Raw genomic sequence first — 23,687 nt, 5'->3', positions numbered from 1 at the left:
TTAGAATAATTATATTTATAAATATCGTTAAAAATTATCATATAATATATAACTAAAATAAATATATATATATATATATATATATATATATATATATTCTCTATATCTAAATACTTCTGTTTATATAAAAAGATTATATATCTAAATATTTTCTCAGTATCGAATATACTAATTTTTTTTATATAAAAAATTATCTTTTGTTTCTATATTTTCGTTTTTACATTTTTTTATAATGATTGAGATATTTGATCCATTTGGATAGCCAATATATATTCAATCTTGTATAGTTGATGTGCTTCTAAAAATAATAATATAATTTTATTGATTTTATCTCTTATCGATAATTATTTATATAACTGGTTTTCAACATATATTATTTTAGTAATTCAAATGGGAGATTCACATGGAAATAATAAAGAAAAAGGAAAAGAGAAAGAAAACTATGAAGCTTGGACCAAGGAGGATTCCGATGAATTGTTACAATTGATAGTGGATGCTATAAAAAGATGATAGAATATTATGGAGAATTATTATTATTATTTATCTAGACATTATTGTTTTTTTTAATTATTTTTATCTTTGACTTTTTTTAAATTTGAATGTATGAATTTTTTTTTAAATCTTATAAAATGTCAAAACTCCACAAAATCTCATAGAATCCATTAAAATCCTGATTTAAAAATCTTGTAGAATCCATTAAAATCATGATTTTAAATCTTGTAGAATCCTGCAAAATCTTAAAAATCATGAAAATCCTGTAAAGTCTTTTAAAATTCGCAGGATTTTTTTTCACTAAAAAAGTCCTTTAAAATCCTAATCCAATACACCCCCTAAATTTGAAAAACTACTTTCAAACCTAACATCTTAGTTCTTTTTTTTTAAAAAAAAAACATAACTTCTGTTTTAGGTTTTTATTTTCATTTTTTATTACTAATATTCTTCATTACACTCTCACATCCTCTCCTACTTATATTCTATAAAGATTAGTTTTCGAAAATTATTTTATAAAATAGTAGTTTATTAAAAACTAAAAATCAAAAACCAAATCAAACTCAGTAACACACCCATAAAGATGCAGTAGTATTCGAGGCATAATACAAAGAAAAACAACATAGCATTTAGCAACCAAAAAGAAAATGGCCACACCACCATCTAAGCTCGTTCTTGCCAACTATATTACCAACAATTGTTAAACAAATACCATCAATATCCAAAATACAACTCTAAAGAAATAACATGTTTTCCCTCTTCTCCCTTGTGTTTATCTCGTATAGTGGTGTGATAGACAAGTTCAAGATGAGATACACACTTTGTGTCCAAAAGTTGTATTGTCAGTTGATTCATGCCAAGAATGAAAGTCTGGCAAGCTACTAAAACACCCATCCAATGAGCGTATTTATCTATCACAAATTCACAATGTTCAAAACCTTATACTCCGCCTCCTGCAAATTTTCCAAGCTACGAGTCTTGTAATAGAGTACGAGGGAAAATTGATTATCTAAGTAAAATGCACAATCTCAATCAGATTCTAGCTTGAAATGTATGCTTCAGAAAAACATTCATACCCAGCTTTCTTTACAATACCATACATGTCAAAAGGGGGAGGGGTGATAAAAGGAAAGCCACTTCTAGTAAAATATTATATATGGAGATTTTAGATAAATATTTGCAGAAAGCAGTATTAAAGAAAATCCAGTTTCATTCATGCATTGAAGATGACAGGCCAGCCAGTCAAGAACCGAAGATATTTTGAGTATTGCAGTCAGGTGATTTCATGACCAGTTTGATGAAAGAAAATCAATTTTATTTTAGACAATAAAATACTTGACTCTGATATATACAAAGTTGTCTAAAAATACCTCTTCAGTTGTCCATGATATTCAGGATGATCCAACACCCCACCAAGTTCAGAGTAAATATCCTCGGATCCATCATTTGAGCCAATGTCGGCCTGTTTACAATGTGTAACGTCTGTCATGAAGCAAGACATGTTGACCAATATATCCCAACAATAAAGAATATCAGCCAATTATCTATGTTGTTGATAAGGCTTATATTATCCTATAAAAATCCTGACATATGATAGCTTTCAAGTTGAAGGCTGCATACAGTACCTATACATGACTAAAAATTTAATTGAATGTTATTTCTAGTACAGGAATAGCGGGAACTGCTTGTCCAACACAATTTCCCTCAAAAGTTAAAGTCAATATAGAGATAAAAGGGCTGGTTGGATATGATATATATGCAGATAGTTATCATATTAGAGTACTATATTTTTCTAGCATGCATGATTTTGTTTCCCTACTTCGTAATAGTACAAGTCTTTCCTCATAAATATCTTCCAGTAGCAAAACTGCCCCATCCCATATAATTATAAACTAACTGCATATAGTAGAGGGGCTCAAGGAACTGACCAACCCAGTCAAACTAAATTGAATCAGCAGATTGATATACTTTTTTCTCAAAAACGGGGCAATCAGTTTTGGTCCCAAAATTATTCTTTACAGAGCCAATGTGAGAAATTTCCAATTTGTTTTATTAAATCCAATATACAAAACTAATGTTTTTCTTCTTTTCGTTTAAATCGTAGAATGAAGAAATTTGAGTTTTCTCCTTGGATAAAATAAAAATAAAATTGTATACTTATTTTGTAAAATTTAACAGAAACCGATTAGTTCCATTCAAAAATAAGAATCGGTTAGTGAATCACTCATTAAGAAGGTTTATATCAGGAAGAGGAAGATGGTAACAGAATATTAGAGTCATAACGATTTACTAATAGCCGTAACTGTTTACTAGGCAAATAAATGTAATAAAAAAGGTAGGCACAAATGGGGAAGATAAAGAGTTTGTAACTGTTCTATAGACAGTAATTTCTAACAAGGATAAGGGTGGAATACATAGGAAAGAGGGCGAATTAGTGGATACCTAAGATGTGTAATATTTATTTCAGTTTATGAATTCATCTGCTATTGAGTTGAAAAGTGGGAATTGATTTGAATAAATTTTCTGTTATTTTCTTACTATTTATGATCCAGTTCTATCAGAATCCCACCCATGAATGTCGCAAATAGATAGTGACAATCAACAACAACGAAAACAAGGATATATCATGATTGAACATATGCAGCTTCTAGGCAATCACCAGAATAAAATAGGACGGAAAATAATAGAAGGATGTGGGTATCACACCTTCAATAGTTTGACCCTCGGTTTGCTAATTGAGTTAGATTAAATCAAGGACACTATCCAGAAGGCTGTGGGTATCTTAGTAGGGTTCTGTTATTCCCATGAATAAGAAAAGAAATGTACTAGGCATCACTTGCTGAGAGCTAAAAGGAAAGACAATATGGATTTGGCTTCAACTCCTACAGAGCACAGTGACCACATTAATTAGCTCAAATACAACTCCAAACAAAATGTTCTTGAAATTAAAAAGGAAAAGAGAAAGGAATGAAGAAAGAACATGAAACTTTGTACATGAAGATAATCAACGGCACTTATATTTTAAGTTGTTAATTTGCATAAGATTTAAGTTGGTAAACAGGGCTGGCATATGAATTCCAGCTTGTATGATACATCCATCGGATAATCCAACACCAATCCCAAAACAGACAAATACACAAGGAAAATTGAAAACTTCCACATAATCAGTACAAACACTTTACACAAAATCATACTGTTTCACGCAATGACACAGAGGCAAAGGGTAGATACATCCATTCTTGAAGAGAGTCACAAGTAGTATGCAAGTCACAAGATAAAAAAAACATGCAAGGAATTTTTTATTTGACATCTTCTCATCTGTATTTTTTTTTTTTGGGGAAGGGAGGGGGGGGGGGGGGGATTGTACTAAGAAAAGAAAGGAAGAAAATAATTCAACTGACCTTGACAAACTTCTTTAGTTTTTCTACCTTCTCTTCCACCTCTTCCCTGTGCTTCTTGACAATTTCACTCGTGGCATCAGCCCATTTTATCTTCTCTTGAATCGAAACAAGCAGAATTTCTGACTTAGACAACCTAAGTTTCTCATTCATGAATTAGATTTCAATGATGTTTTGGACATAAACTTTGTCCTAAAAATTAGCAGAATATAGATAAATACCATTCCGAAAAGCTCTGAACCATAAACAAGACATAGAAATGGAAAACAAAAACCTAACAATCAAAAGTTAATTTGAGACAAGTTGATAATTGGAAGTTCAAACCAACTTCAATCGACCTTGGATGCTGAGCAAATAATGAGGAATAAGGAAAATAAATTACAATTTTTCACTGATATATACAGCTATCCAGTCTCACCGGTTATTTTTATTTTGATAACCATATTATTGATGTGAAGTATCCACCAACTTTTTTGATGAATAATCTTTATGAGGAACTTGACTGACCACCTTTAATGAAGTATTTCCTTCCAACCATGTTTTTTCCATCCACAAGACTCAAACTCAAAATTTTGCTTAAAAGGATCAAATTTAGTACTACTAAAACAATAACTTGTTTGTTCACTAGTCATGTTTACCATCTGACGAAGCAACCAAATACTTCTTTTTCCTATACAGGCAGTTGATTTACTAATAATCAAACATGTGACTCCAAGTTATTCAAGCTCCTACTTCAAAATGGATGCATTACCAGTTAGAGAGTGTCTGTACCATACTCCCTAGTTGAGCAGGCCTTGAGTCCCTACATGCTGCAAATTGGACCTGAAATGACCCGCAAAGATCAACTAAATTCCTGAGATGACTCATTAAATTAAAAGTAGAAAGAGATCAATAGTGCAATTCTTAGAATTAACAGACGATGATGAGCTAAAACCTCAAAGCATCGCTGCAGCTGATCCAGCTTTCCTCTTACTATTCCCTGATGGAAGCAAGAAAAATTAGAAAACAATTTTATTAATTTGACTATCTAACATATGCAGAATCACTATTAAGAAATGTTCTGAAAGAAAATAACAAAAAGCCTACAGATGAAAAATAAAAGGTTTAAATATGTTTTCATTCCTTCAAATTTAAGATAAATTTGTTTTTGGTCTTTCAAATTTAAAATTATTTTTTTAGTCATATAATTTTCAAGAATTTTATTTTAATCCTTATATTTAACTTTTGTTAGGAAATGTGTCAAATACTATTATATAAAATCTACCTATTTTTGTTACATTTACATATGTTATTAGTGACCCAAGAGACTAAAAATTATTGATAAATTTTTTTAAAATTACAGGACTAAAAAGATCGGTTTTAAATTTGATGGACTAAAAACAAATTTAACTTAAATTTAAAGGATTAAAAACATTTAAGCCAAAATAAAATAAAAATTAGAAAAAACAAGTACCAACAAGTTATGATAAATATATACATTGAAAACTAAGGAGTCAGACACAAGTGGTTAATGTACTGATTCCAAGATTGAATTGTTCGGGCAGTGCCCGAGTTCGATCTTGACGGAAACAATCCATGGCCTGACTTTATTTACCTCCCGATCAAACCAGATTAATTTAAGGCCAAGCCTTAGAACACTGGTGCAAAAAAAAAAAATTATACCAAAAAAAAATATATACATTGTAAGCTTTGTATCTTATTTACAATGAATTTTATCACTATAGCAGATGAAAAATAATGAATTAGCAGAGGACTAAATGAAAATTATATAAAAGAAAGAAAAAAGATAACCATTTCATGCAATAATTGCAGGCATTAATAGTATAAGGCAGAGATCAACCATGTAACATTTACAGCAATGTTACCAGATCCCTCTGGGTAGCTATTGCCTAGATTGTAATACCAATTGGTATTAAGTTATTAACACAAATTATATAGTATATACTTTACATGCACAGATCTTGTAAAGAATAATCCCCAAATATTTCCATTATGCACATTTTCTTTAGCAGATTTTGTGTGATTAATGAATGAACTCTTATATATTGAACATGAACAATTATTTTGCGCAAGAGCTTTTTTAGAAATTATTTTTTGTCCGGAGTTTTTTTTAAGGATTCTTTTAATTTCTTATCTAATTTAATTTTTTATTTATCACATGTATTTATGAATTAAATTTTAATATTTAAAAATAAATTATCAATAATTAAAAATAATTATCATGTCATAATATAAATTATTTATCTTAAATATTAAATATAATTTATATGTTTAAAAATACTTAGTTATACAAATTTTAAATATAATTATATATTCAAATATAGTATTTATTTATATATATAATTTATAACAAATTTTAATTATATTATAATAAACATTTAACTTCTGAAATGTCCATGTTAAAATACTAGTTTATTATAATTTTTGCTGATGTTTGAATAGCACCAGAATTGATGTATTATATTATTCTCCTGTTTCCATTAGAAAGATTAGGCGTTATTATACCTCGTTTCTAATGAATTATTTTATTACAATGGCAATGAAAAGACAGTCATAATAAAAAAACGGTTGTGTAAATGCACATTTCATAAATTTTACCATATTTGAGCAGAAATACATTCTCTTGGAAGGGAATGATGCCTACCGCGTATATGCATTCCCTAATTAGAAAATCTTCGAGTTCACGAATATTTGTCAATTCCAATTCCTGCATCAGTTGGTCATAGGGTAGTACCTAAAGAAAAATAAACATGCATTTATAAAATTGATTACGAAATCCAAAAGATGAAGACACTCAGTCTCAAACAGCAAAACTAGACAGAAATATTTTAGTGTTAATGATGTTGTATGAAAGTACATAGAAAGAGAAAATACATTTTAAAATGATGATTTCGATTAAACAATCCTATACAAAATCAAGATAGATTCTAGGCAAGAGTTGGATTCCTCTTCCATTTTTTATAAAACGACATGTGTTTAGAGAGGGCTAAAAGAGAGAATAAGATATCCTACAAAGTGTAAAATCGCATCCTCTAAAGAAGAGAAAACTAATTTCTCAAAACAAACCTAATCTCATAACAGATGTGATGGCAAAAAGGCGGCACCATTGAAAGTGATGACTGATGAGTGTTGCAAAATGTACGAAATGTAAAAACAGCACACTAGCACTGAATTTTACCCTCCTCATTATTATAAGAGGTATTTTTGACATTATATTTGTAGAACTACAAGCAAGTAACTGTATGCACATTGGTCAACAATCTAGCAAATGCAATATATCAAAATGAGTGACAAAGAAAGGGTCTGCCCGAATGTAACAAATAGAATACAGAAATTAAAGTATGATGGCACTAAAGAAATTATCAACTTCCACAATGATAACCAAAAAATTGGCGGCTGTTTTATATAGGTATGATGACACCACAATCAAATCTATCCCAAACCAAGGAGACTTTGATTTGATGAGCAGCTTTCATGGGAAATCTTCCCCCCTTTTCCAAAAAGAAAAGTTATTGAAGAGAAACAAAGGTACATGAAAGGAGAGGACAAGGCAAGCTCTAAAACACAAAGGAACAACCAAACATAAAGAAAATTAAGATGCTACAATGCTGCCCAATCTCTCTACGTATTAGAGAAGATTTCTCGATACAAAAACCGGTAAACACAAAATCATAGTCCTATTCCAAACAACACAAATAAACAAATTATTAATATTGACGACGATAAAGCATAACCTAAGCAGCCATGATTAGCTTCAGGGCATAAGCACCTCAATTCAGGACCTTGCACTAACGCAAAGGGGAAGGGGATTGAAGAATTACAGGACACAAAGCAGAAAGAATTCATTTTTCACCCCAAACTAAATTAAGATATGTTCGTCAACTTCCATTTATAACATAACCTATAAAAGACGAGCAAGTCATCTGTACTGGAGTAGGTCACGTGCTGGTCACTCTCACATTGTAATGGTTCAGTGATCAGTGATCACCCCCAATAACTAAGTCAAGCAAAATAGCTGATAACACTAGGCCTAATAGGTAATACTTTGTATGTCTCAGCCAGTGTAAGAACGGTGAGTTGCTTAAGCTTGACGATTTGATCAGGTACCAATTGTGGAAGTTGATCAGAATTACCTGCAAGCAACTTAAACTTTTTAATAAACACTGTTATTTATCTTTATTTTCATATATAAATTAATAAAGAAACAAAGATACAAAAACAAAATAAAAAATCGTGAAATGAGGATAAATGTACCGTGCACCAATTTTCCTAATGATGTTTGCAAAGTAGAAAATAATGTGATATGTATAAATAAAGGCTTCTTTTGTTACAGGATACACCAAGCAAGGCATAATAATAGTGGGCTACTGGGCTATGACTGAAATCACAATGAAAAATATGCTTCTATCCCAGCATGCATACCTTATATTATTTAAATTCACTTGTACATATAAACCCGTAATGTTAACAATAGTTAGAAGCGTTAAGAAACTAGTGCAAGAGAAAATACCCATCTATCGGACATAAATGCAAGAAGAAAAAAAAAAACATAAAAGGTGAATTCATAGGCTTACTCGTGTAATCACCCCATGTTCCATGGGCAAACAACCGAAGCATATCAAGATAGCCAGAATTCTCAGTTTCTTTAAGCTGTGAGAAATCACAAGTCAATTTCTTAGCAGACATGCAGGAACTAATTAGCAAAAATAGCGTTCTCATGTCACTCGCGAATTTTCATATTACCTCAAAACAAAAATGGCAACAAAAATTAAATACTACATTTATAATAATAATAATAATAATAATAATAATAATAATAATAATAATAATAATATCAACAACAAAAACATTATAATAATAATAATAATTAAAATGCTCGCCATATAACACGAGTACGCTATCAATTCAGGAACTAATTCAAAAAACTGAATTGGTAAAAACAGCCTTCACATGTTACTCACAATTTTTCATATTACCTCGAGAGAAAAAAAAAATTACAACCGAAATTTCCTAAACTAAATACTGCATTGATAATGATGATGATGAACATCATCATCATCATAATAATAATAATTAAAAATGCTGTCCATTAAACATTATCAATTTTACAGCATGCAAAATAGAAGACAGCACATGATGATGAGAGCGAACGCAAAGGCCCTAAATCGATAAATAAAAAAAGGAGAAAATAACGAAAGCGGTTTTGCTTTTCCACTTCATTTGCAAATCAACTATCAGTCGTACATGCAAAACAATAAAACTTTTAAAAGAAAAAAAAATGGGAAGAAGCTTTGAAAAAGTGTGAAATGATGGTGAAGAAAGAGGAACCTGTAGAAGATTGGGGAGGGAGAGAATCTCAGAGAAAAATAATAGCGAAGGGTGAGAAGTGGCTTGGACGAGGACGGAAGCGAGTGCGTGATCGTTGGGGGAAGCAGAGGCTTGCTTCACGAAGTGCTCCACCAACTCCGATTGCTCCTGCTCCATTTTCACTCTCGTATTTGCCGCCACCACTTCTTTATATACCCCACATCTTAAATTTTAAATAATTAAGGTAAAAATGACTCGCCTGTTAAGGAAATCATAATTATTCGTCAATCAATGTAATTTACCTAATTCAGTGCTACACAATTTTGATATCCGCTGGTTGGATTCTTATAAATAAAATTACAAATATTTTTTATTTGAAAATGTTTAAATTGTTTAACTTTTGTATTTTAAAATAATTGAAAGTATTTAAATATGCATTTTTCACCATTAATGTTGTTACAACAAATTTTTAATGTAATGCGACAAATTTTAGCAACACAATTTTATCATTTTTTTATTATAATAACAAATTTATTGAAAATTAAAAATTATGTGAGCTTAACTGCATATTTAATAATTCATTAGTTTTTTTTATATAATTTTTTGATAATTTTTAACAAGAAAAAAAATATTAGAAGAAATGCATTGTTAGAACTCAATCACCTCACATGAATTCTTGTATAACTTAATAATGTCATGATATATATATATATATATATATATATGAAAAACAAAAATTTAAAAAACTTTTACACTATTTAGAAAGATTAAAACAAGACTTTGTAACTATTTTAAGATATTAAAATCAAACTTTTATACAACATTATGAAAATAAAATTGAGTTATACATCCTTTTTTACAATATCCAATAGAAGAAATAACATTATAAATTAAATAACAGTATTAATTAATCATCTTGAACAATAATTAACCAATAATTTTAAGTACATAATAATTATATTAAATATAGAAAGAGAATTGTGTTTGTTGATAATAATTCTATCCATTTTGAGTAAAATTTTCTCTTACAAGATACATATTATATATATATATATATATATAATTTACTACGCTTTCAATTTAAAAATAACATTATATCTAAATGATTTATTATAAGTTATATATATATATATAAAAAGGTTTAAATGACACCGGTATAACTTTAACTAAGTGTTATACCGTTCAATACCGTTATATTAATTGTGAATTTTGTAAATCCAACTGTTAGATTGAAAGTTCATATCATTTTATTTTTTGTCTCAATTTGGTCCCTAATAAATTAATTGGTTGCAATGTCGGACTTCCATCCAAATTATTTAGACGAAGTTAATTGTTGGCCACGTGGATACTACGTGGATGCCAAGTGGAAGTCACGTGGATGTCAAATTTTTGTCATACATCTAGAATCAGAACGGGCTCTTCTGGTTTCAGAATGTCACTCATACAGTTAATGATTATATCCATAAATTTTAGATTGCGATAACAATACTTATTCATATATTTGTAATATTAAAAATTGTATATATAATTTTTTTAAGTATAAATATATGTTATAGTTATTTTTTACAAGTTTTTATATCTACAATTATGATTAAGGATGAAAATAAACTAGGTCAGATTATGTTATACTGTAATTTAATAGATTTAAACCTAATTTTTGTTAAAAATACTTGTTATAAATATTATATATTTATCTGTCATAGACATTTTTTAAAATGTTTAGTTACATAACAATCTTAAAAACTTACTTAATAATAATTTCACACTAATAAAAACATATAAATAAATATGTTAAATCTTATAAAAATTAAGTTTAATTTATTTATCATATAAAGATGTTTTTAATATGTGATATAAATTTTTACAAGGCTTAAATATGTTTTTAGTCCCTCAATTTAGGGTAAATCTATTTTTGATCCCTCAAATTTAAAATTGTTGTTTTTAGTCCATGTAATTTCAAAAAATCTTAATTTAGTCCTTATATTCAAATTTTGTTAAGAAATTTATCAAACATTATTGCATAAAATCTACCTATTGGTATTTTTATTAGTGAAAATATCACATTAAATCCGGTTGATATTACATAATTGTCTTAATTAGTCACTTTCAAATATGTTATTGGTGATCTAAGGGACTAAAACAAGATTTTTAAAAATTACAAGGACTAAAAACAACAGTTTTAAATTTGAGGGACCAAAAACAAATTTATTTTAAATTTGAGGGACTAAAAACATATTTAAGCCTTTTTACAATTTTAATTTTTTTATCAAAATAAACAATAAATAGAAAGTACAAAAGTTTGACAAATATTAGATAAATGAATAATTCATCGAAATTTATATTTTATACATACAATAATTTAAAATATATATATATATTAGAATATAATTTTTATTTTTTAAAATATATTATTTTTTAGATAAAAAAAATTGTGTATGTGTAAATGGTTTGCTTTCGATTTTTGAACTACACTAGTGCACTATGTTGGTTGGCGTCCTAGAACGACCCGTTCTGAATGCAGAACGGCCCGTTTTGAATTCCAGAACAGCCCGTTCTGCTGCACGGTTGGGGTTAAATAATGCATCTGGAATGGGGCGTTCCAGATGCAAAATTTACACACCATAAGTGCAGCTGGAACGGGTCGTTTCGGTTTCAGAACGGGCCGTTCCGGTTCCAGATGCATGACAAAATTTGACGTCCACGTGGCATGTACGTAGCTTCCACGTGGCATCTACGTAACTTCCATGTGGCATCCACGTGGTCAATAGTTAACTCCGTCTAAATAATTTGGACGGAAGTCCAACATTGCAACCAAATAATTTATTAGGGACCAAATTGAGACAAAAAATAAAAGTGAGACTAAATTGAAACAAACAATTATTATAAAGGACTAAAATACTATTTTAGCCTATTTTAGTGTATTTTGAAATAAATATATTACGTCAATTTTGTTTTAAAAAAATGAAGTATCAAATCATTTTGAATTAATATAAAATTTTGTATATATGATCTAAAAGTAAAGAACTTTCAATTTAACGGTTAAATTTATAAAATTCACAATTAATATAAAATTATTGAGCGGTGTAATACTTGGTCAATCGTACGAAATCTTTCTCATATATAAATTATAATCATAATATAATTTAAAATTTTAAAAATATTTATTTATTATTCATATGTATTTATTATATTTTGTAAGTGCAGCTGGGCGACAGAACCTGGATGCGTTATGTATGATTCTCCATTCCAAAACCTAAAAAAAGAGGGATCAATCACACGGCAACACTGCAGCGGTGCGAGCCACCAACGACGGACGCCTCCGCCGGTAAATCGCTCGCACATCTCCTCTTTCTTTCCTTTTTGGTAAATTAGGAATGAATCTATCTAGCATGTTGTTGGTTTGTGACAGAGGGCGATTTCCCCCGAAAGAAAATAAATGTTGTAGAAGTTTCAATTAGATGGTTCCTTTTGAGGATGCCAATGTGAATAATAAGCACTAATAACTAGCTGAATCTTGTCTGAGTAGTACTGAATGACTCTTTAGTGGAATAAACATAAAATGCATTTAGTTTATGATGAAATGTAACAATGTATTGTATGTAAGAGACTGTTATTTATTCATGGCATGCCATATTCAAAACGTGGTTTGGAGGAAACATTGGCTGAATATATTACTTTTTTTTTTTAGAGTGGTTCAGGAGTTTTATACTTTTATATAATGCCTCCCCTTACTATGGTGTATACTACACTGTGTAACTGTCTAACCACAACGAAACACATATATTATGTTTGTGTTTGTTTTATTTGTTCATATGTTTTTATCGTAGACCATTGGCATTCTTTTGTTGATAACAACTTGGTTTGATTTTAAATGTTGTAATAATGCAGTTACTTATTGCACATGCGATTTGCACATGTGTGTGGATTGTAGAGCCACATGCTTTAGAAAGAAAATTGACATTGGGGTCTTTTAATTTGTGCATGGCTTCAGAATTCAGATTAGTGTTACATGGTTCACTTTACTCAAATCCCCCAATGAATGTCATATGTGATCTAAAATATTTTTGTGAGTGTCATATGTTATCCGATACCATTGAGTTCATTAAATTCATTCTAATTCAATTCCTTGATGGTTAGAAATTCTAAAGTGTCTAACTTAATAAACGATTCCTCACTTTATTAAGTTGGATACCTTGCATTAAGAGTAAGAATTGTTTCAACTAATAATTCCAAATCTATTTCTAGCCTTTGAAACTATTAGGTGATTTGATTCACAACTAGATCCAAAAAGCATTTTGCAACCAAAATCTAAATCCAAGATCAAAGATAAGTGATTAGTTTATCTTAGCATTAAGAACAGAATCAAAATCGCTGATATTGAATAACAGATCATTAAATATATATGAATTAAAAGGAATACATAAGAGTTTGATGATTACATTCAATTCCAACTACAAAAGAAGATCAGCTCCTTATGATGAAGAAAACTAATCTAGAAAATATAAAGAGTGGGTGTAGAAGAAGAGAGGAAACCCTTAGAACCCCTATTCCCAGCTGGCTCTTGGACTTTTGCTTCGTTCTTCAGCTCCTCTATTCTCCAATCTTCGTCCTCTCTATTTCCCCCCTCAAAATCCTTATATATGTGTTGAAAATTAAAACAGTGTATGGAGGAGAAAGAGGGAACCGCTTAGCCCTTTGAAAACAGCTGAGCGGTTCAAAGAATTCTTCAAGGTGAAGAAACTCCAAGGGTTGAGTCCTTCTAAAACCGCTGAGCGTCTGGGACCCCGAATTTGAAATGCACCCCTAGGACCAATCCACTTAGCCCTTTCCAATGGTTGAGCCGTCTGGTCCCCCTATTCCAAAATTGCTTGCGGCCTTGAAAGTGCTCAACTCATCAAAGGGCTGAGCTGTTTTCTTCTCAAGTTCTTCAAACTCTTAACTTCCTAGGCCTGCAAAACAAGGAACAAATATCTCTAATAAAAATCATCTACACTCCACAAAATGCTTCACTTAACACCCTTTTGATTCTATTTATAACATAGGGGTTTACTTATCCTTTCCATATTAAATTACTAAATAAGTGTCAAAAATTGATTAACTATTTAAGTAAATTTGACACTTATCAGAGATCTCCAATTATTAATTGAGGTTGGATGCACCTTCTTTAAGGAATTGAATTGACTTGTTTAAGTAAGTACCTGCCTTTCAACCTAGTAGTTTGTTGGTGCTTTTGTATTATTTGTGAGTAGTTATTTTGCTGGCTGAGGTGCTATTTCGAAACTTCTCTAATTGATGTTGAGAAGAAATCAGATGAAGATGCTCCTTTAAAGAAGCAGATATTATCACTTGATGCAAGCTTTGACACAACATATTTTCAGTTGAAGGTGCCTGGGTTTCCTTGTGAGTTCTTATAATTTCTCAACAAGTTGTACTTAAGAGCTAATCTGCTTCTACCTTTAAAACTATAGGTTTGCTATGTTTTAACATGCCACAAGGCCACTTTTCGTTGTGTTCTTGTTGTTGCTCCTGTGCTTATTGCATGCTGCTTTTTAATCCTAGTCATTATGAGGCAGAATATCATAGCTTGTGCAACACAAGACAAACCTCGGGAGAAATGATTATTTTGAAATTTAAGTTCTCATGCCACAGATGTATTTTAGCTTTTATTTTTAGGTGAAATGTAACTTCTTCACAAAATTGTGTGGGCTAATTATTTAAGTTTAAGAAAAATGGACAATGGATGAGGAGGTGAACAAACGTGAAATTGTGGCTGAATGATAACATTACTTAAATTCCTGATTACCTGTTAATTAATTCAAGGCTTTTGAACTTCTCTTTTCTTGTTAGTGAGCAGTGGAATATTTGAATTAGTGGGATAAGGCTATTGTTGTTGTTGTTGTTTTGTATTTAGATATGTAAGGCTCTATCCAGTATCCATGCCTGGTGCATTTCTTTGTGACTTAAGACTTTTGCTTTCCCTCCTAGTTTGATTCACGTTCTCTTTGTTTTTCCTGTTTGCATTCTAATGGAACCGAAGGTTGTTTGGACATGGTTACTGACTGTGTGCCTTTGTATAGATACTGCACAAATTGTAGATTAAACTCATGCTTTTTCACAATTTCACCTAAACTGAATCAATGGTACAACTTGCCTAAAGCTTCTGTGCACCATTTTTCCTATTATTTTTAACCACATTATAGAATTATTGTTGCCTGTTGATGAGGGAAAAATGCTCAGAGTTCATAATGATTTTATTGATGCAATTATTTTTCTTCTTTTCTTCTTTTTTCTGAATTAAATCTGGAAGTTTGTGTTAAATTTACAAATTCTTTAGTGTTTTCTGATGTTTTAATGCTAAAGGCTATTAACTGACTAATAGCAATAGACTTGTCATCTTAAAATGGGATCATACTAGTTGTTTGCAACACCAATAGCCTTGGGGCCTACAAAAGGATTAAAGAGTAAATTTCATAAAACAAATTTATGGTATCCTTTTGTGATCAATGCTCATCATGGTCCTTTTGTTGTGTCTAATCCAACAGTACAATAATATACTGTTATGAACAAAAAGATTATTTTGATTGGGTTCTATTATTTAAAAGTAATGGTACAAACATAATGATGAAGCTCACCAAATTTCTTAGGGTGGAAACTAGAACATGAGTTATTAAATGAAATAAGTGGATATCCTGTCTCTCTCTCTCTCTCTCTCTCTCTATATATATATATATATATAATATTAGATGGGATATTTTTTAAGGGTTAGTGGAAGAATTTTGTGGTGTAGAGTGACAAATTGCCTTACATCAGAAACATAATTAAGTTCCATGGAAGAAGAATATCAATACTCTGGAAGTGGTGAAGAATTACAGGCACGGGAACTGGATGGAGAAGATCAAAAGCTGCAGCATCACTGCCAACTACCTGGAGCTGAAGAGAAACTTGTATTACAGTTTATGGATTCGATGCATAACTACCTATCTCTATTTGATGAAGTGTCCTCTGCACTTCGACAGGTAAAAGCAAAACCCTTTCAAATTTCAATACGAGAAATTGGTAGCACCTTTCAAAATTTCCAGTTTACCATATAGCTTTAAATTTAATTTTCTGATCTGTTCATTCTGAATTGTGATTGGGAACTTGTTGCATAATAGATACGAGTTCTGATACTGTAGTTGACCCTGTAATTCGGCAACTAAAAATATTGCTTTGATATAGTATGAGTTCTGTCTTTTGGTTAACCATTTTTAACCTATTGGCAGGGATGGTTTGACCTAGCGAGTGCCCGACATTCCATGGGTGCTTCTCGCATTAATAGTTCTTTATTGGACCTGAAATTCCATCCAGCTGCTACAACATTGAAGATAACCAACTGTGATGGTAAAATTTGAGATTTATACGTTGATACTGCTTCATCCTACTGGTGTCCTTTTCTCATCCCTGGTGTGCTAGCATGCTATACTTACATTTCTATGAGGCCTTTATGTAACATGTTCTTTATATCAATTTAGATGGAATATCTGTTTTAATATATGAACTATTGCACTTGACTCAATAGGTACACAGCCACACTTCATGTTGCGTAAATGGGTATCCTCTGAACATGAGAGTACTCAGTTAGAAGATGAGCATGTGCAGCCTCAAGATGATAGTGTGAAATCTTCTGGTATGGTTTTCTTCTCCCTATGCCTCAACAATGGTTTGTACTAAGCATAATGCAATATCTTTTCCTTTAGACATTATCATACTGTAATTTAAACCGGATATTAGGGTAAATCCCAAAATTAAACATACACATCAGAACAAACTTTAGTTCATTTGTTATTTGATTCTGCTGCTATATGCTTTAAGTAGCACGTTAGCTGTTTCTCATTTTGTAATTTTGTTATGTTTGGTTATACGAACTGAGGTGACCATGTCAAAGAACTTTTCAGGACTTGCAGATAATGATGAAGTAAGTATTCTACGAGTGTCTTCACTTCCACTCATTAGCATATATTAAGCATAACAAGTAGAAATGGATTGGATCTATAGTTGTTATCAATGGAGCTACTGTATAAATTTTGTTAGTGCTTCTAATAGGTTCAAAAGGAGCGATCCAAGTCCTTGTCAGTTTTTGGAGTTTTGATTTCCCCAAAACTTCGAGCCTCCCAGCTGTCATTTGAGAGAGGTGGAAAACAGAACTCAAGATCTTAATTCCCCTTACCTTCTTTGTACGTACTCATTTGTTTATATCACATTTTATCATTGAAATTCTTTGCAGCACTAGAGACACTAATAGAAATAGCTAATATGCGATCGTCATTGTTATATTCTTTTCACCAACTTCAAAAGGCGGAAGATACCAAACAATGATAAAGTACCAGCTCCTTCAGGTATAGTTAAATAACCTTTGCTCTGTCTCTCTCTCTCTCCTATTTTTTGGCTGCACAAACATAGAATGATATTGGGGATTTATTTCTTTCAGTTGCATATCAAGACTATGGTATTGTATTTGTATTGACATTTGACACGTCAGATATTATTCAACATATATCATGAACAATGATGAAAACAAATGTGACACATACTTGGATAAAATTTTACTTTAATTCCCTGTGGCATAATGCGTTTTATTATAGATTTAACTCCTTTTTATTTGACATTCGAACAAAAATAGTGTTTTCTATAGGAACTAGGTGTGCGCCATTATATAACGCTAGTCACTAGGTGTCTATTAGACTATTTCGAATGCGATATTTTTCATAACTGAAGATCAAAATGTATTCACCAAAATGTTAATATCTTGATTATCTTCAATTTCAAACACCATGGGGGTGTTAGTGTCAAATAAATTACTGCGGTTGACAAACTGTCAATATCATAAGGGGGGGGTAACATAATTTTCCTATATAAAATTCTCTTAATTGGCGCCAAAAGCTTTATCTTTCCCCCTCACCTAATAGTGGGAGGAGAGACAGAGAGAAAGTAGAAACAATCGGTTTAGAATAGTTAGTTATTGATTTTGTAACGATTTAACGAGGAATTCGTGAAGATGAGTTTTTTTGATTTTGTTTTTATCCACTTGCTGATTAATTGCATATACAGGCTGCTGGAAATGCTTCGCATGTGGACAATCTGATTGTGGTGTTGGGGATCCGGCATTCAAAGTTTCTGGTGTTTAATTTATAGATGTATCAGAAGATAGTGAACAGTTTCCTAATTATGCTCATTTCATTAATATATTGGTTATAATTAAATGAACGCTATAGTGAGAGGGGGACGGGTTTTACCCAACACGCGCATACAATTTTGGTCACCATGGAGGTTCCGGCACAACCCTTCTCTGCCAGACTGCCACATTTATGCCCCAAGTCAATACAAAGGATTTAGGCTTCATTGTGCTTGAATGAATGAAGATATTATCATTCCATAAAAGTAAAATATGTATATATATATATATATATATATATACATGTAAACTTTAAATTTACATGTTATGATTTATTTGCGGAATAAGAAATGAGACACGATCGAAAACAAGTAATATGTATTCGTGTATCTATGTATGATACATACCAAGTGAGTGATAAAAATATTATAAAAATAAATAAATCTTAGTATTACACTTAAAATAGATTATTAAGATTATATTTTTTTAAAAATAATATCAACCATATATTATGGTTACTTCATGTGGTTGTGATTATAGAATCAAAATTAACGCATTACTACAAATTGATTGATTATAAATTGTAAATATTCGACAATTACTGAAACCAATCTAGAAATTGAATCTATTCAATATTTAATAAAAAAAAATAAAGTTTAATTATAATACAATAATCGCGTAAAGTTCTTGCATGATAAAAAATTAAAATTTGTGACTAAAATAATTATTAATTTATTATAAATTTATATATAATATTTTATATTGGGTAATAATACAACAAATATTACATTATTAATGTATTTTAATTATATTCATAAAAATAAGGTTAGGCACTTGTTGAATCACACAAAGTCACAACTATTTAATGATCGAGATAGAAAATGATTTTATTGAAATTTTCAAGACTAAAGTGACTAAATAAGTGACTTTTTTTTTCAGCCCACGAGACCCACTCATTCTCATCCCTCATCTCAGTCTCACAGGACCCAATTCAAAGCAAGGTTCAAAATCTCTTCATTTCCTTTATACTGAGCATGGTAATTTGGTAAAGCTAGAACTCTTGTGCAGTTAAGCTGAGTAAAATTTGGGGCTGCAACAAGCTGAAGCCTCACAGGCTTACTTGCCTTTGTTTTCTGTCACTTGTAACTCGTTTTTTCTTCCGTCACACGTTCTTTATTTGCTAGGGGCTAAAATTGTGTTAGATTGTGTTTAATTCTTGTTTCATTTTTCACATCATTGTTTAAATTGACCAGGACCCAATCCTGGTGAAAATGTTGCTAGATTTATCATGGTTGGTTCTATCAAATCAAGTTGCTTACGATGTGTTTGACAAAATGTCTCCCTTACCCTTCTGGTTTGGTTGGAACACTTTGTCTAATTTCACTCTACACATTGCTTCTGCTCTTCATAATTTCTCAAAAAGCATCAAATATATGGTCATACAAAACGAAAATATGAAAAGAGTTTGCTGATGCAAAAATAGCTTTTATTTAGAGAAAAAAGTCTATAAGATTAAAAATGATAATATAATCAAATTAAATTGAAAAAAAAAAGATAATTACAAATATATATATAGAGAGAGAGAAAAAGAGGAGAGATCCATTTATTCGAAGAGTAAGTCTACCTAAACTTACTTCATACAATAACTCATGTTTTACATCAAATTTCAACGATTTTTTAAAAATTTATAGACTTGATCTATGTATTAAAAACTTTAAATTTAACGGTTGAATCGTTGAAATTTGACATAGAACATGAGTTATTAAACAAAATAAGTCTAGGTAAATTTATTCTTATAATAAACGGATCCCTCCTCATATATATATATATATATATATATATATATATATAGAGAGAGAGAGAGAGAGAGAGACGATTCACTTACTCCAATAGTAAGACTACTTAGACTTATTTCATTCAACAACCCACATTTTATATAAATTTTAACGATTCAATTGTGTTAGAGATCTCACATCGACTAAAAATAAAGTCATAATAATATATATAAATGGGGAGCAATTCTCATCTTATATGTTTATTTTGTAAAATTGAGTTAAACTCTTAACCTACTTTCTTAAGATGGTATCAGAACATATCTAAGTTTATATCGTAGCAATTTGTTAGTAGGCTTATCATGTCACCTACTATTGGACCATTATAGACCATCCATAGATTCTCAGTCCTACAAACTTCATACTTGAGATGTCTAGTTTTTGACGTGAGGGGTGTGTGTTGGAGATTCTATATCAACTAAGAATAAGATCATAATAGTATATATAAATGGGAAACAATCCTCTCTTACCTTACAAGTCACTTTCTTAAAAAATCATTGAATTAAAAGTTTTTAATACATAAATTCAGTCTGCAAACTTTTAAAAGTTTGAAAAATATTTGATATTTTATTTTATTAATTCAAATTAATGTACAAAATATTTTTATAATTATCTATCAATTTAAATTAAAGAAATAGAGTATTAAATAATATTTAATTTTTTTAAAATTTTACAGAGTTGATATATGCATTAAAAACTTTTAATTCAACAATTAGATCGTTAAAATTTGATATAGAATAATGTAAAGAGTATTGATCCCCCATCTGATCTGCCTAATTAAGCATTTTTCTTGGTGCTTCAATTTCTTAGCAACTCTTTTATGGAAGTCTTTTGCCTGGTTTACATTCCTATTAGCATTTTAATCTGTAGAAGGTACTATGTTTTATCAATCTTATGATTGTCATATGATGGAACTGTTTGATTTCTATATGATACTAAAATTTATATCTTCATATGAAAGGCAATTCTTTTTTCCCTGAATCTCCATCTCCTCTACTTTTTCTACCTACTTTATGGTTGGTGGCCTGTTTCTTTTGTAAATTTTGTCAAAAGATACTAAGTGGTGATACTTCACTGTTTAGGATTGAACGGTTGGAATAGTTTGATGAATTTGAAGAGTGGTACACTAGTACGTGATGCAGGCGAATCAACTTTTTATTTTTGTTCTGTTGTTAATTGTTTGCTAGAAAAAGTGTCTGAATTTTGTTACACTCATTTTTCTATGGGAGTGGGGGTTCTTGGCCAGAGTTAATCATCTCTCGTTTTAAGTGGGGATGTGAATTGTTAGTTCTTATTTCTTATTTTTAAGATTCATTGGTCAGGGAAGAAAAGTAAATTAAGAATTTATAATGTAACCAATAGTCCAGCTGAATCCAAGCAATTGGTGGTTACATGATCTACAATTAGCAACGTGCTTTGTCATCAATAGTGGAGAGTTCCTATTGTCTTCCTTACTTTTGATTTTCATGAGCACTACTGTGTGGCTTATGCAATCAATGATGCCATGGTATGATCTTGGTCATACTTGTTCTTTCATATGTCGCAAATAAGTAAAAGTATCCTCATCTACTGTATGAGAAGGGAATAAGACAACACATCGTTTAAATCAATCCACAGTCCACACATCAAGTGACCATGTGTGTTCTTTATACATCTCGCCTAATATCAACCCTTATAAATTAATTTGGTTATGAGAGACCAAATTACTTTCACTGTAACCATTTTGAGCGATCTTAGATTATCATGATGAGTGATAACAGGATAATAATTTGGATAAAAGATGAGGTGGGGAATAGGATTCTGTTTCTGAAGATGATTTCAAACATGATAATATAATATGACGCTGATGGGTGGGACTATATTTATTCCATTTCTCGTGTTTCTAATTGTATTTTGGGTTTTGAGGAACAATATTGGATAAGCATTGACTTTTTGGCTTTTCATAAATGATTCCGAGTCTTTTGGTTTTGCTAATGATAAAGGTGGGTTCCTTCCTCATGAAACACGAGGAAACACTCTCAAAGCATGTATATATTTATATTATATCTCTCTTGCCAATTACCATCCATGGCTATAATTGTTAACACAGCAAGTACTCGCTGCTGGGGTGGTGGGGATGTTGTCTGGTAAAAAGGTTCTCTCAGCAACTTGTTAGTTATTGTATCAGAATTCAGCCATATGGATGATTAGTATTTTTGCACAGATCCCTTCAGATGTTAGTTTTTGACACTAAACATGGCTACTTTCCTTTTTCTGCTAGCTGTTTGGCAATGAAAACGTGGTGGCCCCCCACAGCACCAACAGTAAAAGTCATTCTCTAGGCCTTGTGGGAAGAAACATGACAATAGTATGTATTGTTTTTGCTTTTCAACCCAGACACGGTTTCTCTATGCTTCAGCTTTGGCACTCTTTTGCATGCCCTTTCTGTTTCCTCTCTCTATGGTTGAACTATCTATCTATCAGTGTTATTTTGGGATGATAGTTTAGTGTTTTGTATATCTAAATCATCAATTTTCTTTCTTAAAGTATTACTTTTTCTATGATCCCTAAAAGTATTAGAAATCACGCCAAATAATTCTCTAAATATTTTATTAAAAAAAAAACTCTTTAAATTGTTCTTTGGACTTCATTAAAATACATCAACTGATAAATATGTAATATTTCAGGGTTTTCTTAAATAGTTTTGTTATTTTAGGGATTATTCGAGAGAAGTACTAATAGTGGAAGAATTAAATTGGAAGGATTGTTATATCCTCCAAAACAAAACTTTAAAATGTTGACACCATTCAATAAATTTATTATAAAATAATTATTTGATTTAATATTTGATAGTTAAATTAATTTTTTAACGACTTTTGGAAGTTATTTTGGAGGATCTAGCATTTTTCCTAAATTGGTGGTTTAATGGCACTGTACTTTGTCTGAGGTAAGGTACCTCGTTTGATGGGTTGGTCAAAACGTGGCTAAAAGGAGTTATGAAAGTTTTTTTGACAGTTCAGACCTCAGAGATTCAGTCTCCCTATGAAGCAGATGATGGCAACAGGGGAATGTAGATATTTTTTTTACCCCTGCTTTTGTTTAGGAACATAGGTTTTGAGAATTTCTTTTTTTTCTTAGCGTTGAAAAGACAACAAAGAAAGGATGAAAACCGTTATTAGCAACGATGGTGCAATGTTTATTATCTCAGATTGTTTGCAGTACTGGACAGTGCCTTTTACTGTTTAAACTGTGCATACATTCAATTACCCTTTCTTGGGTTCAAAAAGTCTGTGTACCGTGGGGCTATTGTACAGTCATTACACTTTTTATTCTAAGCCCTGCATTTTCAATTTCTTAATCAGATTTGGTTGTTTTAAAGTGAAAGTGGGTAGAACAGGAAAGTAAATTTGTATTCTTAATTTTCATTGAAGTTCTCGGAAACTAATTTGAATTAAGGGCAAATGAAGTTTTATGTTTTTCACTTTACAAGGAGGTACTCGTTTTTAACCTAAAACTGCATGATTTGCTTTT

At 30.8% G+C, this 23,687-nt stretch overlaps 2 protein-coding genes across 21 annotated transcripts; one reads left to right on the top strand and one right to left on the bottom strand.

The window, feature by feature from the left end:
- Positions 1-1,034: 1,034 nt before the first annotated feature.
- On the bottom strand, positions 1,035-9,525 carry LOC109807499 (COP9 signalosome complex subunit 7). Of its 4 annotated transcripts, XR_014433390.1 has the most exons (10): positions 9,216-9,525; positions 8,462-8,537; positions 7,932-8,020; positions 6,532-6,621; positions 4,822-4,866; positions 4,639-4,709; positions 3,891-4,023; positions 3,196-3,371; positions 1,860-1,951; positions 1,397-1,442 (listed from the first exon to the last, which is right to left on the bottom strand). XR_014433390.1 is itself a non-coding variant. In XM_083073022.1 (9 exons), the coding sequence occupies exons 1-9, from the start codon at positions 9,369-9,371 to the stop codon at positions 1,404-1,406; spliced, it is 807 nt and encodes a 268-aa protein (XP_082929148.1). In that variant the 5' UTR covers positions 9,372-9,512; the 3' UTR covers positions 1,035-1,403. The 4 variants fall into 4 exon arrangements, 3 of the variants coding, with proteins under 3 accessions (XP_082929148.1, XP_082929149.1, XP_020225621.1); XM_083073022.1 differs by lacking the exon at positions 3,196-3,371 and having other exon boundaries at positions 1,035-1,458; positions 9,216-9,512; XM_083073023.1 differs by lacking the exon at positions 3,196-3,371 and having other exon boundaries at positions 1,035-1,498; positions 9,216-9,511.
- Positions 9,526-12,387: 2,862 nt separating this feature from the next.
- LOC109808309 (uncharacterized) lies at positions 12,388-22,702 on the top strand. Of its 17 annotated transcripts, none has more exons than XR_014433385.1 (9): positions 12,388-12,519; positions 16,067-16,210; positions 16,457-16,574; positions 16,753-16,860; positions 17,090-17,148; positions 17,277-17,364; positions 17,458-17,569; positions 18,282-22,303; positions 22,438-22,702. XR_014433385.1 is itself a non-coding variant. In XM_029273505.2 (9 exons), exons 3-8 carry the CDS (start codon positions 16,022-16,024, stop codon positions 17,547-17,549), a joined length of 654 nt encoding a protein of 217 aa, XP_029129338.1. In that variant the 5' UTR covers positions 12,401-12,519; positions 14,505-14,594; positions 16,005-16,021; the 3' UTR covers positions 17,550-17,569; positions 18,282-22,702. The 17 variants fall into 17 exon arrangements, 11 of the variants coding, with proteins under 11 accessions (XP_020226836.1, XP_029129333.1, XP_082929144.1 ...); XR_014433384.1 differs by having other exon boundaries at positions 18,282-22,311; XM_029273505.2 differs by adding an exon at positions 14,505-14,594 and having other exon boundaries at positions 12,401-12,519; positions 16,005-16,210; positions 18,282-22,702.
- The last annotated feature ends 985 nt before the right edge of the window (positions 22,703-23,687 follow it).

Source organism: Cajanus cajan, chromosome 4, assembly GCF_000230855.2.
Source record: "Cajanus cajan strain Asha chromosome 4, NIPB_CcT2T_4, whole genome shotgun sequence".
Taxonomy (NCBI): domain Eukaryota; kingdom Viridiplantae; phylum Streptophyta; class Magnoliopsida; order Fabales; family Fabaceae; genus Cajanus; species Cajanus cajan.
Note: the sequence above shows the minus strand (reverse complement) of the source record. Positions and strands in the feature narration are given on the sequence as shown.

What these genes read in the sequence shown, in the direction of transcription:
- LOC109807499 (XM_083073022.1), bottom strand. Translation starts at nt 9,371, where the DNA reads ATGGAGCAGGAGCAATCGGAGTTGGTGGAGCACTTCGTGAAGCAAGCC. An exon ending in AACATGGGGTGATTACACGA is followed by an intron (nt 8,021 to 8,461) that starts GTAAGCCTATGA and finishes AGTTGCTTGCAG; the next exon opens with GTAATTCTGATCAACTTCCA. An exon ending in TTAGGGAATGCATATACGCG is followed by an intron (nt 4,867 to 6,531) that starts GTAGGCATCATT and finishes TGCTTCCATCAG; the next exon opens with GGAATAGTAAGAGGAAAGCT.
- LOC109808309 (XM_029273500.2), top strand. Translation starts at nt 12,424, where the DNA reads ATGTATGATTCTCCATTCCAAAACCTAAAAAAAGAGGGATCAATCACA. An exon ending in AACGACGGACGCCTCCGCCG is followed by an intron (nt 12,520 to 16,066) that starts GTAAATCGCTCG and finishes GAAGAATTACAG; the next exon opens with GCACGGGAACTGGATGGAGA. An exon ending in CCAGCTGTCATTTGAGAGAG is followed by an intron (nt 17,365 to 17,457) that starts GTGGAAAACAGA and finishes AATTCTTTGCAG; the next exon opens with CACTAGAGACACTAATAGAA.